Genomic DNA, 19,671 nt, shown 5'->3' with positions numbered 1-19,671 from the left:
TTTCTGTATCTCAGTTTCTAACGTATTTTCTAGCAGTCACGCTCTAAGACAGTGTCGTGCTGTAGGTTTATTATCCCAGTTATTTTTCAAATTTATTCATTATTTCATTTTATTCTGTAAAGTTATGGCATAGAAACACACAGGTCTGCATTTTTGTAAAGTGTCATTATTGTTCTTAAACCCAATGTTTTTGTATCTGAAAAAGATGTTATATATCTAAAGAGGTATAATTTTTGATGTGCAAATTATCCATCAGATGAAAAGAACTTTCTAAACTTCCAATTGCTTTCCAAACTTCTGATGTTTTAAAAACCTTTTCTAACAATTTGAACACCTACTGCAAATAGTAAAAATTGTTTAAAAGTTTAAATTCTATTTAATACCTTTGTTCCTGAGCTTATTAGTGTTTTCCCTGTTAACAATTCCCTTCATGGTATGAATGAGTGTGTTGTTCGTTGCTTTTACTCCTACCTGCATTAACTATCCGTGTTTCAATGAGTTTCTCTATAATTTACTGCACTCCAATGGCTCAAGGAGAAGCCAACACTGGAGTTGTGGTGTTGGGAAGTGGTGAGACTCCTGCAGTGGCAGCTGAGGTGACTTGGCTGGGAAGGGTCACACAAAGCTCTCTCCTCACTCTCTCCCTTCTCGGCCTGTTTTCCTCAAAGCTGCAGCACTTGCAAGTTACATTGGAGTGAGATGTAAATAATGGATAAATCAGAATTTTAAAATGATCAACAGTTCTCTTATTGCAGCTCATTAATGGAACCTCCACACAATTGGTAAAAACGTATTTTATTTGTTAAATTGAAAAAAATACAGTATTTTATTAGAATTTGTTAATTTTTAGCATTCAGTACTAGCAATTGTTTTAAGCTTTTGTTTGACCAAGTAATGATAATCCAACCAAGCAAGCAAATTCAAAGGTAGCCTTACTAACCTTTCTCTAAATTATTGATATCCATGACAGGAACCAACACAATGGAAGTTTTACAGATGTAATAACTTTTGCTGAGTGTTCAAATAATCATGCCCTGTATTTTTATGGATCCACACCCAGCAAATATCCAATGATACCTCTCTTATTTGCCATGCAAGAACAAGAAAAAAAGGGGCAGTATTTGCTTGTATGTGTGTGAAAGAATTCTTGAACATTAAACGGAACATGAAGGAGAGATATGTCCACGTTTTAGAATATTATATTCTTATCAAAGCAGCAACTCAAGAAACAAGGAAAAGTGTGAGGTGAAGACAAGCACAATTTCTCATTTCATAATTATAAGGCAGAGCAAGTAAATTCCTAAGGCTGTTTTGAGTGATTGCATGAATGGGGGCTGGCCTGGATGGATGTGTGTGAGTACAGGAATCATGTATGGATGTGACTCCTGAATGCACTTACCCCACTGACAGAGCCACAACTCCCCCATCTATGCACAGGGACCCACTGACAAAAGTACAAAGTTATTCATTTGCAGAAATACTTACATAAAGTTAAAAGTCAAGGCAAGCAGAAACCCTAAAAATTAACTAAAGCTATTTGTATGATTAAGATTATTCATTTATAAGTCATTTTAAATGAAGATTTTAAGGTTATCTTAAAGAAAGATTCATAAGAATAAATTCTGAATGAAACAGTGATCATTCTAAATCAATTCATATAGGCTTTAAGGATTTCAGAAACCTTTGGATGACTTGTTTATCTTGAAACCCTAGTTGGAAAAGCATTTATTCTGGTATTGATGGGTCTGGTATTAATGGGTCTGTTTCCATTTTTTATTATGCTCTGAATTTTTGTTTATTGTCTTGTATGCAATGTATGATTTACTGTAATTTTAAAAGTATCAGTTTTTCACGTATAAAACAAGAAAGGCCGAGATGTAGGAATGGAAGTTTTGGAGATGGCAGATGCGGAGTTAAATTTCCTGAACAGCAACCCTTGGAGATAAGCAAAGGACAGCTGATCTTCTGCCACTGGCAGGCCCAGGCACCAGAACACCACAGGCTGTTTGTGTTTGCATGTGTGTATTCTCTCTGCCCTCACCCTCCAACACCCCTCACCTGCTGGGTCTCTGTTCCCTTTGCAAGGAGGTCAAAGCCCTGATTCACCCCCCTGGGGGAGGTTATCAGTAACCCTGCCCCTGCCTCAGTCTCTGCCTCTGAGCTCTGTATATTGTCATGTGAAACTCAATAAATTACCTCCCTTGGCCGGAACTGCAGATTGTCATTGTGGTTTGACTCAGGGGGAGCCTTATTCCTCAGGACAGCAGGGCACTTGCCCAGCCAGTTTACAGCCCCTGTGCTGCTGCCCAAGAGTCCATGCACAGGGAACAAATAGCATTGGGTGGTGTCGTGTCCATGGCTTGCCAAACAGCAACCAATTCAGCCAAGTGGCTGCTGCCTCCTTCCCCCTCACCCACCAACTGTGTGTGTGGGGCTGCAGTGAGTGCTGCAGCTTTCCAGCATGGTCTGCCATGGGGAATCCCTGCCCTGCCCTCAGGAAACCATGCTGTTTGTTTCTGAGTGTCTGTGAGCTGATTGGAGGGCTTTCCCCACTCACCTATTTGATAGTTGGGCATGTTGTGGGTCCCTTGGTCAGGCTCTGTGTGTCTTTGACTCACTAACTCTGCTGTTCTGACCCCCGTTCAAACAGAGCCTTCTTTTGAGTAACTTTGTGCAATGGCTTAAGTGGCACTGCTAAACCAGGTACATGTGATCTCCAGCTCCCAACAGCACCTAAAAAGTGCTGTACTCCTTTCTTATCTTCTGGAGTTGGCGAGGTTTGAATGCTGGCTAAAGCTTTCTCTGGGATTTGTTCAATACTCTGGGTTTATGTGACGCCCAAATATTTGATTTCTTGGGCTGGGCCCTGTATTTCAGTGGGATTCACTGCCCATCCACAGCACCTTAACAAGGCAAGAATGGCATCCAGTTGTTGTTGCACCTGATGGTGATCAGGTCCCTGTACCAGGATACCATCTGTGCCCTGAAGGATCTGTACCTGAGCAGGTGCAGTGTGTTGTGCTCCAGTGCAGTGTGTGGCTTGGGGACAAAAGGCAGGGCTGTGCTTGTAGCCCTGGGGCAGATGGGTGAAGGTGTCCTGGTTCCCACCCCATGGAAATGGGAATTGATCCTGTGCCCTGGATGGACCTGGAATTGTGACAAATGCATTGGCTGCATCAATAACAGTGTCCCCTGTCCCTGGATGTGCCTGGGGGTGGGGCACTGATGTTGCAGCTTCAGGAACAGCAGCACTTGTGGGGGGTGTCTGTTTGTTCACTGCCCTGGAATCTCCAGTCACCCACCAGCTGCCACCCGAGTCCTTCACAGCCCAGAGAGGGCTGTGAACAGGAGAATGTGCAGAACAGACACCACGTGCTTGGAACAAAGGATTGGCAGTTGCTTCTGCATCTCCTCCCAGAAATTTATATTGTTTTATGTTTACAATTTCTGTAGCTGTGGGAATTTCTGCTTCTTGTTGTGTAAGTCCCACAGTGACAGCTCTGACGTGCAGCCACCACGTGGCACCAAAAGCCCAAGAGGTACCATGGATTTCTAAGGTGGAACCCATAATATATCCATACCTCTGATGTGTTCACTGATTGAAGGAACCATAACAGAATATCTGTGAGGGTCTCAGTCACCAATTTGCATTTCCAATTTACTGGTTGAACCCCCAGCTCCCATCCCAGGGCAGTTTTTCCTCTATGTTTGTCTGGATTGCTGTGCATTACAGTGACCTCCCCCCCGTGCCCACAAGCACTCAGACCCCCTGTTTATTCCTACCACACCACCAGATGGTACATTGGGTGAAGGGGTGAGGGTCGTGTCTCAACACACAGCATGCTGGTGTGGGGGCTTGGTCTGTTCCCTGTTCAGTTTTTATGTGTCTCTCTGCTGCTACTCCAACCTCAGTCACTTCTGTCCATGGATTGTAGGGTGCAGAAGGATTAAACACTGGGCCATCTGGCTTCCCCAGCCCTGGGTACTCCACTTTCCGCCCTCTCTTGCCATGGTAATGCTTTGCTATAGGGTGGAGGACTTGGGTTGGTTTTCCATCTTTTCCTATTTATCAATCCCACAGGTCAGGAGTGAACAAAACAGGCAGGTCTATTCATTTGAGTCCTTCTCATCTCCCCATTGCTCCTCCCACCTGTCTCCTCTGCCCTATCCAGGAGGCTCCAGCCCTGGTAAATCACCTCACTGACTTAGTTTGTTTGTCACCTGTTCAATTGGATTCCCTTGTTCAGATAGAAGGTGTGTCTCCCCTGGTCTCTGCTTGTAGTTTTACAAGATGTTTTTAGTTAATCTCTCCTAACAGCCTGTCCATCTCTTCCAGTTACTAATTTCTGTTTGAAAACAGGAGCTGCACAGGCACCTTCCTTTTCTACCTCAGACTCATCCTCAGTAGAGGAATCAGAATCACCCAGTGCTCCAAATATTTCCATGCCCTGTCTCTGGATCCCACCTGGGTCTGTGACAATGGCAGGACCCGTGGGCCTGCAGGCTTCGTCCTGTCCCTTTTGCCCCGTCACTCAGCTCCCCACAATGTGTATTTCTCTGCCAAGACAGCACACTTTTTCCTGAGCTGATCACCTTGTTCAGATGCAGCCACAAACACCTGACTCTGCAGCAGCATCTCAGCTTTTAGCTGATTATTGTTTTTAAGCTGTTCTATTAATTAATGTTCAAGGTCTGTGATCTTACCAGCCATGGCTTTACATGCAGCCAACAGGCATCCAGCCACAGGTCCAGCATGACTGAGCTGCTCTTTGGAGTGTGTATGGGGAGTCTGCACAAACTGTCCCCAGTATTTCAACACTCCCATGGGGTCTTTGACCTCCCACGATTTGAGCTCAATACCTCTACAAGTTTGTACCTTATCCCAAAGAGCACTCCACGGTTTCTGTGTCCATCACCTGTGGAGCCAAAGATTGAGGTTTCTCTTTACAGAACATCTCTACACTACAAATATAACACAACAACAAACTCCTCTACACAGACAAAACACACAGATTATCACAACGCTTCCACTCGTGCCTGGCAAAAAAAAGAAAAACTGATAACACAATTCTCTAGGTATTGTCCTGCAAAACCACACACACAAAAAATGAAAGAGTTTCTTTGACTGTGTTATCAAAAAACTGATTGCAAAGGGACTGAACTTACACATACGAGATCTACACTGTGCAATAACAAAAATGTATGTCACTGTTTAGACAGTAGTTACAAGAAAAACACTGCAAAAATCTCTCCCTAAACTGGACACCTGAAATGAGTTGTGACCACCCACACACTGGGAACAGCATCTCTTGGTGCAGCTCCGCACCCACTGACTGAGCCCTGTCCGTGTGCTCTGGGGAACAGTGTCTGTCAGTCCAGCTGTGCCCTGCACTGACTGAGCCCTGGGTTTTATTCCCTGGGGAACAGTGTCTGTCAGTCCAGCTGTGCCCTGCACTGACTGAGCCCTGTCCGTGTGCCCTGGGGAACAGTGTCTGTCTGTCCAGCTGTGCCCTGCACTGACTGAGCCCTGGGTTTTATGTGCTGGGGAACAGTGTCTGTCAGTCCAGCTGTGCCCTGCACTGACTGAGCCCTGGGTTTTATGTACTGGGGAACAGTGTCTGTCAGTCCAGCTGTGCCCTGCACTGACTGAGCCGTATTCACCTCTGTGTCAGTTTTTGTGCTCTCAGAATCTCACCCCAATTGCCAATTCTATGTTACAGGTTCAGAGGATTCCCACGCTGTATTTAGGCAGGATGAGACGCTATTATTTTTTTCTGTGACTGGGTTGATGCCTGCAAGAGTCTGTTCTTTTGTTGCCAAGTTATGGAAAATAAGACCTGATATGATGGGACTTTGACCTTGAAGGAGAAGCACCTCGTGGACACTGAAACTGTTTTTCTGCCTCACTGCTTTTTGAGAACCAGTCAAGGATGAGTAAAAGGGAAAAAGAAGAGGATGATGATGAAGTGACCACCACTGACCCCAAAAGGGAGACCCTTGATATACCCTGTGCAAGCTCAGGGGCTTTCACAGTTACATAATGGGGGGAGGGACTGGTGGCCTCTCTCTGGGCTGTGCTGGCCACAGACACCCAGACAGATGTCCCAGAGCAAGTGCATCCAAACAGACAGTCCTTGCTCCAGGAGGAGGTGTGTGCTGGCACCGAGGACAGCGGTGACTCCCACGGGGACACTGCTGAGTGTGTTGAGCCACCCAAGGCCAAGGATGCAGCAGCTGCTCAGACTGGGGATCCTGAGCACACTGGGGTCGGCATGGATGGGAACGGTGTCAGAGGTGTAGGAACTGTGTGAGTGGTGTGTGAGTGAGTGGGAGTTGTCTTGGGGTTTGGTTTCTGTTCCCTCTTCTAAGTTTTTCTTCTTTCCTTTGCTATTTCACTGTAATAAATGCTGTTTAAAATGGTGTCATAGTTTCAGCTCAGAATCCTTCTGAACCCTCCCTAGAACAAATATCCTGAGAAATATTGGGATCAACCACAAGAACTGCAAAATATCAAGACTCAGCCAAACAATAGTCCAAACAATGATCATTCTGTCCCTGAAATAGTCCCAGTAGTTTCACCACTCTGGTCTCTCCACTCTGGGGCTCTGGGGGTCTCCCCTGTCCAGGATGGGAGTCTCACTAAGAGATGTCAAAGGTGTTCGGCCCCCGGGAGTCTTTTCTGCCCTGACTCTGCTTCAGGGTGCCATTCCCAGAGATTCCCCATCTCTGGGTTCTCCACCTGTTTGTCTCAGGGGTCACCCCTGTGCAGGCTCCCCCTTCCAAAGGCGCCCGTTTCAGGGTCCTGGGAGTTCTGAGGCTCTCCCTTTTCCACACTCCCCTGTCTCCAGGCTGCTGGGGGGCCTCCAGCTCAGCTTTCACCCGTCTCCACTCCCCAGTTCTAGAACCTGAGATTAGCTCAGTGGGTTAAAACTTGGGTGGAATAATGCCAAGGTCATGAGTTCAATTCCCTGTGTGGGCCATTGACTTAAGAGTTGGACTCGATCCTTGTGAGTCCCTTCAAACTCAGAAGAGTCTGTCTGTCTGTGAAGTCACCAGGCACCTGGTGTCCATCAAAAGCTCCAAAACACTGAGATTCTGGCAAAAAAACTTCACAAATATCAAAACTAAAAAACATCAAGTTTCAGCAAAAACCCACATCAAAATATGAAGATTAAGCCCAAATAATCTCTCTGAGGAATTCCCCTTTATGGTCTTTCTACTTCAGTGTTCTGGTTTCCACCCTGTCTGGGCTGCCAGAGGACCCACCTGTATTGGGATTGGTGGGAACTATTTCTCTCTCAGCCTTAGGTGTAAACTTGGGGCACGGGGTGTGACTCTTTGGGATGGGCCTGTGCAGGGCTGAGGGTTGGACTCCATGATCCTTGGGGGTCCCTTCCCACTCAGCACATTCTGGGATTCTGTGACACCAGCTGGGCTGGTCCCACTCCATGAGGAGTCTCATCCCCCAAAAAGAACTGTGGGTGCCCCCTGTGTGGGGAGGGGTCCCAGCCCCACCCCAGCAGGCCTGGAGGAAGGGGGGACACCCTCCTGCACGTGGGATGTGCATCAAACTTGGGCCCCCCACAAGGCACTTATAACACCTCAAAACTTGGCATTATAACCCCCCTCAGCCCCCAGTGGAGCCAGGGGGTCCCTGCAACCCTCAGAATCAGGGGGGACTCCCAAGAGCCAAGTACACCCCCTGAAAATTGGTTGAAAACAGCAGGATTTTTCTGTCAATAGGGTCATCTCATCCCCCCAAAGTGCAAGAGGTTCCATTCAGTCTATAAAAAAGAGGAGGGAAACCCTCAAAAGATATTTAAAGCCCCATGAACTGGTGGGAACCAGCAGGATCCCCTCAAAAAGAGCTCCCTGTGTCCCTTCCTGTGGGGCCCCACTCCAAGTGCTGATGTCACATGTACCCCACACTCCCTCACAGTACCCCCCTCAGGATAGGAGGGCACCCCAGAAGCTCCCTCAGTTTTCCCACACACGCCATCTCTTGTCTCCCAATCCCCAAACCATCCCCCTCCAAGTCCCATCCCAACCCTCCCAATTTGCATCCAAGCCCTCCCAATTTTATCCCATCCTCCCTGGGTTTGTAGCACCCCTTCTCCTGCTGCTGACTCCTCCTAAGTGGGTTCAGGTTGGGTGAAACCATTTTGGGATGGGATTGAGTCATTTCAAGTTGGCATGAAGACATTTTGGGGTGGGATTGAGGTGTTATGAGCTGACAGATCAAACCCTCTCAGATATTGGACTGCAAAATGATGGAGAAATGTCAGTCGGTCTGGACACCTCCAGTTTTGGGGAAAACTCTCCCAAATCCCCACAGAACCATGAAATCTTCCTGAATATCCCTTTGAATCCCAAATTCCTGCTCCAATTCCCAGGAGAATGGTGGAAATTTAGGTGTCTTTGTTCAATTTTTTTATTTTAACTCCAATTTCAGGTGATTAAGGAATGAAGATGGAACAAAAAAAATCAAAAAAACAAAAGAATGAACCATGTGAATGTGCATGGGGTTGGGTTGGGTGGCCCACAGAGAGGCAGAGCCACAGAGAATTGGAATTATGGAATTACTGAGTTTAGAAAAGTTCTGAAACACCATTCAGGATTCCTTCAGGCCACAAGATAAACTAAGGGTATGGAGCAGGGGAGATGTTTAGGGTCAAAAGTCAGCAACCCCCCCCTCCCAATGAATTTCCCACTTCAGTCTGTGTCCCCATATGTGATGGTTTTGATGTGGCAAAATGCCAAGTAATCATTTCAGAGGCAAAGTCTCCTCTTCTGTCCCCCAAAAACCAAAACACAGGACATAGTTCAGCAGAACAAGGTATATTGAACAGAAAATAAAATGGAAAACCAATAAAATACAAACTACAGACTAAGAATAAAAGGTAGGAAGAACAAACAGGAAATAAATTTCAATTTCCCCAGTATCTTGGTCTCCCCCCAGGAGCTCTGCAATGCCAACAAACTTCTTGCTCATCCGGCATGAAGAAGGAAAATCCCTCCTCCCTCTCCTATCTGAGATGATGTCAGAATATGGGATGCAATAGAGTTGGCCAGTAGGAGTCAGCTGGGCTGACCCAGCTCTAGTTAGCTGATTGTCCAAGGCCTTGCTCTAAAAACTAAAGCCTAAATCTGGGCCTAACTAAACCCATGACACCATGGATGTTTCTCCCCCTGTGTTAATTCAAGTGCCCACGGAGAAGCAGGAGGATGTGGAGACCACCAGCCAGGGGTATTCCAAATGTGGGTCACAAGGAATGTGGGTGATAGAGATGGAGCAGCAGATGAAGCTTTTCCCACAGTCGGGGCACTCGTGGGGCTTCCCTTACTGGTGAGTCCGTTGGTGTTTGGTCAAAGCAGAGCTGCTGGTGAAGCTCTTCCCACACTCGTCACATTCATAAGGCCTCTTACCAGTGTGGATCCGCCGGTGGATGATGAGGTCGGATTTATTGTTGAATCTCTTCCCGCAGTCGGTGCAGCAGAAGGGCCTCTCGTCCGTGTGTGTGCGCTGATGTTTGAGGAGAATTGAGCTGGTCTGAAACCGCTTCCCACACTGGGAACACTCAAACGGCCTTTCCCCAGTGTGGGTCATCCAGTGGATGATGAGCTCAGAGTTACGGATGAAGCTCTTCCCACACTCCCCACACTTGTGAAGCCTCTCCCCGGTGTGGGTGCCCCGGTGGTAGGTGAGGGTGGAGTTATGTTTGAATCTTTTCCCACAGTCAGTGCAGCAGAAGGGCCTCTCCCCCGTGTGTGTGCGCTGATGTACGAGGAGATTGGAGATGGTCTGACACCTCTTCCCACACTGGGAACACTCGTAGGGACGTTCCCCAGTGTGGATCATCTGGTGGCTGATCAGGTTGGAGCTCTGACTGAAGCCCTTTCCACATTCCCTACACCTGTAGGGCCATTCCCCAGTGTGGATGTGCTGGTGGTGAATCAGGTGGGAGCTCTGGCTGAATCCCTTCCCACATTCCAAGCACTTGTAGTGCTTCTCCCTGCTCTGAAGCTGCTGCTGCACCCCCAGCTCAGAGCTCTGGTTGAAGCTCTGACCATCTTTCCCACACTGGGTGGCTCTATCCTGCTCAGAGGACCCAAAACTCGGTTGAGAGCTTCTCCTCCTGAGGGATCTCCGTGGCTTTTTCTCCTCGGTGACTTCCTGCTCTGTGGAGCTGTTCAAAATGGCCTCTGCCACCAGGTTCTGCTGCGGGGATTTGTCCTCCGTGCTCCCAGTGCTCAGCTCAGGGCCTGGGGCAGGAAGGAACAAGGACAGGCAGGGCATTTGCCTTCGGCCCACAGAGAAGGCCAAGGACATCCCCCCAAACCCGGCCCCGGCAGGACGGCGTCGGCAGCGGCGTTATCCTGCAGCCGGGGCCATGCTGGGCTGGAAGATACAGCACAAGGCAGGGGGAAAGGGACACTGACTTCCTCCTCACCTGCCTGGGGGGCCCGAGGCATCTTCCTCTTCCTCACAGCCTCCTCCGCCATTCCGACACACCTTCAGAAGGATAAATCCTGTTTGTTGTGGAAAACAAGCTGTGAGTGCCTTGGGTTGGATTGCTCAAGTCCCTCTCTAAAATTCACTCGGCATCTTGTGTCCATAAAAACCTTCAAAACACCAAGATTTCGCTCAAGAAAACCCGCCCAGGAGCTTCTCCTCTCTGACCTCCTCCTTTTCGCATTCTCAGTGTCCCCCCTGTCTGGGCTGCTGGGGGTCTCCTGTGTATTGGGGGTCCTCCCTCTCCAGGGTCCCCGCCCTCTCCAGGCTACCAGGGCCCCACAAAGCCCTGCCCGGCCATTCCCGGCTTACCAGTCCTCACATCCCCCTTTTTTTGACTCCAGGACCACCCTGCCTTCCTTTTCCCTCTCATCCTGCTTTTCCCAAACTTCACAATCCCTTTGCCTTTCCTTTGCCATCTCCTCAACTCCCCTTATTCTGGCCACAGGGACCACCTCCACCCCCCAACCACCTCTCTCCACTCCTAGTCCTACCCTTCCTTACCTTGGGCCCATCCTGATCATCCATTCCAAGGCACTGGGATGTCCCTGCCCCACTTATCCTACACCAACACCCCCTTGCACCCCCTTTCTGGGTCATCCCACCTGTTCCAGTCCCCACACCCCCTTTGCCTTGACTCTGGGACCCCCAGTGACCCCACTCCTGCATTTCCCAGACCACAGATCCTTTTTGGAACACTGGGGGAAACCTTGAACCCCTCTTTTCTGGCCATTCTGGGTTTTCCTACATCATGACCAACCATTCCTTAACATCAAGGACACCTGTACCCCCTTTACTGGGCACAGGAGATCCCTGGGCTTCCCATCCCACTTCTCTGAGCAATTACACCCCTTTGCTTGGCCGTGGGACCCCCTGAAAACCCGCTGCCCCAGCTCTGTGTACCCCCTGCACCCCCAGCATTCAGCCCAAAACACCAAGATTCAACCCCCAAATAGGGACCCCAGAGGGGATTTGGGGCCCCCGCAGTCCCTCCTCTCGTGACTCTCTGCTTGTGGTGGTGGTTCCCAAGGGCCCCACCTCTCCACATTGCTGTGGGTCCTGAGGGTGCCCCCTCTCTGGGCTGTTCATTTTGGGATCCAGGGGGGTCCCTGAGCACCCTGAGCAGAGAGTCAGGGCAGAAAGGACCCCTGGGACCCTCGGCATTCCTTGGAGGGATCATGGAGAGGGGGGAATCAAAGAAACTCAGTGGATTCAGATAACAGAGTGGGGGACCTATGAAATTCCCGGGGTCTCCAACAGCCTGGAACAGGCAGAACCCCAGAGAGGGGACCCCAAAACACAAGGCACCCCCAACAGCCTGGACAGGGAGGATCCCCAGAACGCAAAGCACAGAGAACATAAATAGCAAATTCCTGGGAGGGTTTTTTAGAAGTGAATCTTGGTGCTTTGAATTTCTTTTTCCTTAATCTGCATATTTTGGGGTTTTTTTGCCCAATCTTGGTGGTTTGGTGTTTTAGGGGATCTGTGCCAGGCGCCTCCATTTGGAGGCAGGGGAAGATTCCAGGATTTTCCAGCATCCAGGGATGCTCCCCAATCAAAGCCCCCTCTGGGGGTGACTCCATTTGTTCCCCACACTGTGGTTGCCCCTCACTCGCTCACACCGTTTCCTTTTCAAAGAGCATCATCTCCAATTTCCTCCTTTCAGCTTCTAGGTAAAAATCCCATCAAATTAATCTGATTTTCCTGCTTTTTCGGGCTGTCCACATGTCTCCCTTAGCTTCAGTTATCTCTGTTTTAACTTTCCCTTCAAGGAGGTTTGGGGGGATCAAGGACGAGGGTTTATGGGAAGGGTTTGGGAGTATCTGGGCTGGTCTGGAAACAATTGGAGGGTTCTGTGTTGTTTGGAAGGTCTGGAAGTCATTTAGGGGAATCCTGGGGTAGTTTTCAGCACCTAGACGGGAATTTAGGGAGGTCCTGGACTGGTCTGAGAATATCTGGAAAAGGCCTGGGGGGTTCTGGTGTCGTTTGGGGGTCCTGGGCACATTTGGGGTGGTCTGGGAGGGGGTTTGGAGGGAAGGTGATGGAATTTGGGAAGGTGTGGGGGGTGAGTGGGTGGTCTCGGGGTGGTTTGCAGGGTCTGGATGAAAGTTTGGGGGTACTCTGAGAGGTTCTCTTGTGTGTTTCGGGTCTCTCTGAGAGGTTCTGTGCGGTGTTTAGGGGGGTCTGGGGAGTTTTGGAGGACTCTGGGGGAGTCTTGGGGGGTTGGGAGAGGGACTCTGGGGCATTTTGAGGGGCTCTGGCAGGTCCAGGAGGTGATTTGGGGAACCCTGTTGTTTTAAGCGTGGGGTTTCAGGATGTCAAGATGGGTTTGGGGTTTTTTTGGTGAGTGGAGGGGGTGGGGGAGGATGTGGGATGGACCTGACGGACCCGATGGCAGTCCCGGGATGAGGGAGGGGCTTACCCGACTTCTCCACCTTCACTCTCATGGCCAACACCCAGCCGGTGGGTCCCAGGGAAGGGTAGGGGGTGGGTGCTTAATGTGGAACCCCCAAAACCCGCCCTGAGTCCCGAAAACCCCCCAAACTTGACCATCTCCCCTCACCTCTCCCCACAGCCGTTCCGAGTCCTGCCCTCCATCTCCACCACCTCTAATCTTGTGTCCCTAAATACCTCCAAAACACAAAACTTCAGCCCAAAACAGCCCTCCCAGCAGGTCCTCTTCTCTGAACTCTCCACGGTGGGGTTATTGGGGTCCCCCTGTCTGAACTGCTGGGGGTCCCACTTGTATTGGGGATCCCGTGCCACCCTTTCCAGGCTGCCGGGGATCCCGGGAATCCCACGGCTCCTTCCTCTCTCGGCTCTCGCCTTCTCCAGGCTCTTGGGGGTCCCACCTCCCCCCTGCATTGCTGCTCTCCCCTCATCTCCACACTGCCGGGGCTTCTCCCTCTCCGGGACCCCCGTTTAAGGGGCCCGGGGCTCCCTCTGTGCTCCCGCCCCAAATTCCACCATTCCGGGGCTTGCCCAGCTCCACTATCTCCCTTCTCCACTCTCCACACTCCGCGGAACCCGGGGTTTCCTCAGAGATAGCGCGAGGGGCCCCAAAACCGCTCTCGCCCCCCCGCCCCACACCGACCTTCCGACCGAGCGCCGACCACGCGGTGCTTTGTCCTCTCTGTGTCCCCTGTCCCGGCTCCTCCCCCTGCTCTGTCCCTCCTCTCCTGCCGCTTCTCCGCCCCCACAGTCCCGCCCCCTCCAGCCCTTCTCCTCCTCCCCCCAGGCCCAGCACCACCCCCCCCGGCCCCCTTTGCCCCCAGTCCCGCCGCTCCCCGCGGGAGGAGCAGGGATTGAGCTGGAGCAGCTCGGGATGGGGCAGCGCTGGGCTCTTGGCCGCTCCCGCCCGCACTCGGCCCTCGCCGCAGCCGCGACGGCTGGGACAGCGCGGGAGGGTCCGGCCTGGGCGCCCCCACCTCCCCCCGCCAAAAAATTGCTGTTCCGGGGGGCGCTGGGGGCGAGGGAAGGGGCGCGGGTCGGGGGCGCGGGTCTGTTTGGGGTGGGGAGCGGGGGGCGCTGCGGGTCTGCCTGGCAACTGCGCAGTCATCAGCGCCGCGCGCTCTGATTGGCTGGAAAATGATTCGGGGCCTTCTCTGGCTGATCCCCCCAGCCAGCCCCAGTGACCGGGACTGGGGAGAAATCGAATGCTTTAATGGGAACACTGGGAGCAGCCGGCTGGGGGCAGAGGGACAGCAGGGGAGGGGGTGACACGCGACTCCAGGTGACCCCCTGCCTTTGTGGCACAGGGAGAAGCCCCAGCCCAGGAGGACAAACCCCTGACATGGAGCCCCGACCCCTGGCAGCATCTTGGGGAGCGTCCGGCAGCAGCTCCGGGCAGGGCCAGGGGGGAAGGACCCCCTAAATCCTCCCACAGACCCCCCATGACCTTCACCAAACCTTCTCCTGGTCACACCATCCCACGCAGGGTCATGTGGAACCTCCTTCCAGTCCTTGCCCAGCCCTTCCAGCACCCCTCAAAGCCCCTCTCAGCCCCACTAGGAACCACCAACCCCCCTCCAACACCCCTCAGATCTCCTGAAGCTTTTTTCCAATTGCCCCCAGCCCTCCCAGGGCCCCTCAAGTCTCCTCAATGTCCTTCCCAACTTTCTCAGACTACCCAGATCTTCTTCCAGTTGGCCATTGGTTCTTTCACATCCCATCTCAACCCCCACAACCCACTTCCCAGTGACTTGCAGTGCTGCAAATTATACAACTTTCCTAAATATTTAATTAGTGGCAATCGTTGACTGCGTTACTTCTCACAGACTCTCATCAGTTTGGTCTTTAAAGCACCAAAGCTTTGAGTTTCCCTGGACTGGCTCTGATGGGCTGCAGGAAAGAGAAGCCTGAGGGAGCTGAAGATTGGACATCTGGTATCTTAAATTTATGGTCCCTCAAAACCATGTTGGAGCAACCAGAAGATACAGAGGAGACTAACAAAGACATTTCAGCCTGAGAGTTGGAGACTTTGCCTGAGGCAGAATGATAAAAGCACCAAAGAATGTTGACCAAAACAGCCAATAAAGAATAGAATACCAATTAATGAAGAGAATTGTATATCTTAGAAGGAAAAATGCAATTTCTTTGTTTGCCAAAATGTATAAATATGTGAGAACTCTTGGAAGGGCTTGTATGGAGCTGGAGAGATTCTCTCCCTGTCTCTGCCCAGAATAAAGGAGTGTCTGAGTCACAGACACTCCAAAGGGGGGAATGGAGGGTCTCATTCCTTCCTGATGACTTTTGGTGACAATTATTGATGACCCAGCTGGGACAAAGCTGCAGATCCTCCATGGGTTCCAGCACCCCGAGGACTCCAGTGACACCCAAAATATTATTTGAGGAGATCCTCTCAGTCCCAGAACGTGACCAGATGAAAGCAAGATCCCTGGAATTTTTTTAAGTCATTTCTCAGTGTGTAAATTCTATCCGGAACCATCATAGAAATGGAGCTTGAGAATAGAATGTAATGGGGTGTGGTAGTTTTAGCTTTAACTTCAGCCAGGCCTCAATTCATCAGGCCCAGAGGATGTGACAGAGATTAGAAGGGACAAGCATCACCTGACTTGAGCAACCAAAGAGGTATTTCATATCACCTGACATTATCAGGAAGCATCAAGAAGTATAAAAGAGAGGGAGGTGGAGCTTCTGTCTCTTTTGCTCTTCCCCTTGGGCCTGTGCTCTGCCTCTGCCAAGACAGGGCCTTGCCACCATCCCTGCTCTCTTCTCATAGAATCACAGAATCAGTTGGGTTGGAAGAGACCTCCCAGATCATCAAGTTCAACCCTTAATCCAACCCCACTTTGATCACCAGATCATGGCACGAAGTGCCACGCCCAGTCTTACATTAAATACCTCCAGGGTTGGAGAATCCACCCCCTCCCTGGGCAGGCCATTCCAATGCCTGAGCACTCTCTCTGTGAAGAACTTCTTCCTGATATTCAACCTAAAACCTGCCCTGGCAGAGCTTGAGCCCCTGCCCTCTTGTCCTATTGCTGAGTGCCTTGGAAAAGAGACCAATCCCCACCTGCCTACAATCTCCTTTCAGGTACTTTTAGAGCGTGATGAAAACACCTCTGAGCCTCCTCTTCTCCAGGCTAAACACCTCCAGCTCCCTCAGCCTCTCCCCACAGCACTTGTGCTCCAGTCCCTTCTCCAGCCTCCTTGCTCTTCTCTGGACCTGCTCCAGCCTCTCAATCTCTTTCCTGAACTGAGGGGCCCGAACTGAACACAACACTCAAGGTGTGGCCTCCCCAAGGCAGAGTCCAGGGGAAGGGTCACTGCCATGGGCCTGCTGGCCACGCTAGTTTGGATCCAGGCCAGGATCCCATTGGCCTTCTTGGCCACCTGGGTACACTGTTGGCTCATGTTGAGCTTCCTGTCCCTCAGTCCCCCCAGGTCCCTCTGCCTGGCTGCTCTGCAGCCACTCTGTGCCCAGCCTGGAGCCCTACAGGGGTTGGGGTGGCCAAAGGGCAGGACCTGCACTTGGCCTTGTTGAACTTCATCCCATTGGAATCAGCCCATCCCTCAAGTCCATCCAGGTCCCTCTGCAGAGCCCTCCTGCCTTCCAGCAGCTCGACACTCCCTCCCAACTTGGTGTCATCAGCAAATTTGCTGATGATGGACTCAATCCTGTCATCTAAATCATAAATGAAGATGTTAAACAGGACTGGGCCCAACACAGACCCCTGGGGGACACAACTGGTGACTGGCTGCCAGCTGGACACAGCCCCGTTCACCAGCACTCTCTGGGCCCGGCCCTCCAGCCAGCTCCTGACCCAGCAGAGGGTACACCTGTCCAGGCCATGGGCTACCAGCTTTTCCAGGAGTATATTATGGGAGACAGTGCCAAAGGTCTTGCTGAAGTCCAGATAGACACATCCACAGCCTTCCCCTCATCCACCTGGAGGGTCACCTGATCATAGAAGGAGATCAGGTTGGTCAGACAGGACCTGCCCCTCCTAAACCCATGCTGGCTGGGTCTGAGCCCTTGCCCATCCTTTAGGTGCTGTGTGATTGCACTCAGGATGATCTGCTCCATAACCCAGCCAGGCACCGAGGTCAGGCTGACAGGCCTGGAGTTCCCAGGGTCACCCTTGCAGCCCTTTTTGTGGATTGGGGTGACAATGTCCAACTTCCAATCCTCTGGGACCTCCCCAGAGAGCCAGGACTGTTGGGAGATGATGGAGACTGGCTTGGCAAGCTCTTCCAGGAGCTCCCTCATCACCCCAGGATGGATCCCATCTGGCCCCACAGACTTGTGAGGATTCAGGTGCCTCACTAAGTCACTATTTCCTCCTGGAACACAGCGGGACTATTCAGCTCCCTGTCTCTTTTCTACCAGCTTAGGAGGCCAGTTGTCCTCAGGGCCACCTGTCTTACTGGTGAAAACTGAGGCAAAGTAGGTGTTAAGTACCTCAGCCTTCCCCTCATCTCTGGTAACAATGTTCTCCCCCAAGTCCAACAAAGAATGGAGGTTTTCCTTGTCCCTCCTTTTCCTATTAACATATTTATAGAAGCACTTTCTGTCATCCCTAACAGAAGTAGCCAAACTGTCTTCAAATTGCACTTTTGTCTCCCATTTTCTTCCTACAGGACCTAACTATGTTCCTAAACTCTTCCTAAATAGCCAGCCCTTTTTTATCCACACTCAGTCAGCTCTCTTTTTATTGCTGAATTCCTTCAGAATCTCCCTGTACAACCAAGCTGGATGTCTTCCCCATTGGCTTTCATTTTGGCACACCAGGACAGGCTGTTCCTGTGCACTCAAGACTTCCTTCTTGAAGCACATCCATCCCTCCTGTACCCCCTTGTTTTTGAGGGTTGTTTCCCAGGGTATGCTCTGGTCCAGTCTTCTGACCAGGCTGAAATCTGCCCTCTGGAATTCCAGCAAAGAGGTTTTATTGATGGCCTTCCTCATATCCCTGAGCACTGAAAACTCTTGTTACTTCATGGTCACTGTGCCCAGACAGCCTCTGACCACTACATCTCCCACCAGCCCCTCTCTATAAACAGCAGGTGTAGAGGGGCCCCACCCCTGGTAGGCTCATTTACCAGCTGAAGCAGGAAATTATCCTCTATACACTCCAGGAATCTCCCAGACTGCCTCTTCTCTGCTGTGTTGAGCTCCCAGCAGATATCTGGCAGGTTCAAGTCACCCACAAGAACAAGGGCTGGAGATTTTGAGACATCTGCCAGCAGCTTGTAGAATAATTCATCTCCTTCATCATCCTGGTTGGGTGGCCTGTAACAGACACCCACAAGGATGTCAGCCCTGTTGGCCTTCCCCCTGATTCTGATCCATAGACACTCAACCTTTTCACTGCTGACCTCAAGTTCAACAGAGCCAAGAGACTCTCTAACATATAAAGCCACCCCTCCACTGGAATATACTGGGAGTGAGTGGAACCATAGTAGGGGTAAAAGGGAGCAACTGGAAGCATGTGGGGGGAACTGGGGTAATATTGGGAGCACTGGAGTCATACTGGGGTCACAATGAGACTATCTGGGAGTGACTCAGATCATACCGGCAATGACTGGAAAATATCTGGGAGCACACTTGGAGCTAATGGCATGAGACTGGGCTGATACTGGAAGCAAGAGGGACCATGTTGAAGGCAACTGGGATAACACTAGGAGGAGCTGGGCCCAAGCTGGAGGACACAAGGGGCAGCAGGAGGCCTTGTGGGACCACCTTCTACTGCCTGGGGTGGCTCTGGGGGGCCCTTGGCTCCTTGTGGCTCTTCCTGCAGCCACAGAACCTGGACGGACCCTCCTCTGCTTGGGTCCTCCATGTGCTCCAGGAGCTTTGGACTCCTCCTGCCACAGACTGCGGGCAACTGGGATCATCCTGACACCATACTGGCAGAGACTGAAGTCACTGGAACCATACTGGGGGTGACTGGGACCACAGTGGGAGTTACTGGGACTATGCTAGCAGAAAACTGAAACTGCATATGGGGCAACTAGGAGCAAGTTAAATGGTTGGGTCTATACTGGGCAATACTGGGCGTCACTGAGACCATGGTGGGAGAGACTAGGGTCATACTGGGCCAACTAGGATTCTGTTCTGGGCAACTGAGATATAGTGGGAACAGCTGCACTCATAGTGGGAGTGACTGGGCTCTGGGAAGCACAGGATGGGCAGCCTGGGGTGGGAAACCCCCATCCACTGCCCTGAATTCCCAGAATCCTTGTTACCAGTCCCTGCTCTGACCCTGACCAGCAGATCTGCTTTGGTATCCCTTTCCCTGGGGACACTTCCCCACCCTCTCCCCACTTTTCTGCCTTTGGATATCAGCACTTTGGAGCCCCATTGCATTTTTTTCTCCTTCTCCTCCCTACTATTATCATTATCCCCCTGCACCTCCTTTTCCTGGGCTCTGGGACCCCCCTGCGTGGCTATTCCCTGTTCTCCAACCTCGGACACTCCTTTCTCTGACTCCAGGATACTCCTACCCCCTTTTCCTGCCCATCCTGCCTGTCTCAGCCTCTGGATCCCCCTTTTCTTTGACACCAGGGATCCTCAGGCCCCCATTCCCAGCCATCCCAGGTCACCTCACCCCAACATTCCCCTACTTTGACTCCAAGGACACCCTGACCCCCATTTCCAACCCATCTGTTATACACCAATAACTGAGAAATGGAAT

The 19,671-nt window shown here is 51.1% G+C and overlaps 2 protein-coding genes across 2 annotated transcripts in view; one reads left to right on the top strand and one right to left on the bottom strand.

Annotated features, from left to right (window-relative positions):
- The window catches only part of LOC139684145 (uncharacterized), a 1,342,464-nt gene that overhangs the window by 450,178 nt on the left and 872,615 nt on the right, over nt 1–19,671 (top strand). The gene's annotated exons all lie outside the window — the stretch shown is intronic.
- Nucleotides 1–19,671, bottom strand: part of LOC139684146 (uncharacterized) — an 800,710-nt gene that overhangs the window by 548,129 nt on the left and 232,910 nt on the right. Inside the window, 1 exon segment of the mRNA XM_071579747.1 lies at nt 9,345–10,091. Within this exon segment, the coding sequence (XP_071435848.1) occupies nt 9,345–10,091 (747 nt within the window).

The sequence above is a fragment of the Pithys albifrons genome, chromosome 32 (assembly GCF_047495875.1).
Source record: "Pithys albifrons albifrons isolate INPA30051 chromosome 32, PitAlb_v1, whole genome shotgun sequence".
NCBI lineage: Eukaryota > Metazoa > Chordata > Aves > Passeriformes > Thamnophilidae > Pithys > Pithys albifrons.
This window is presented reverse-complemented; position numbering and strand designations above follow the sequence as displayed.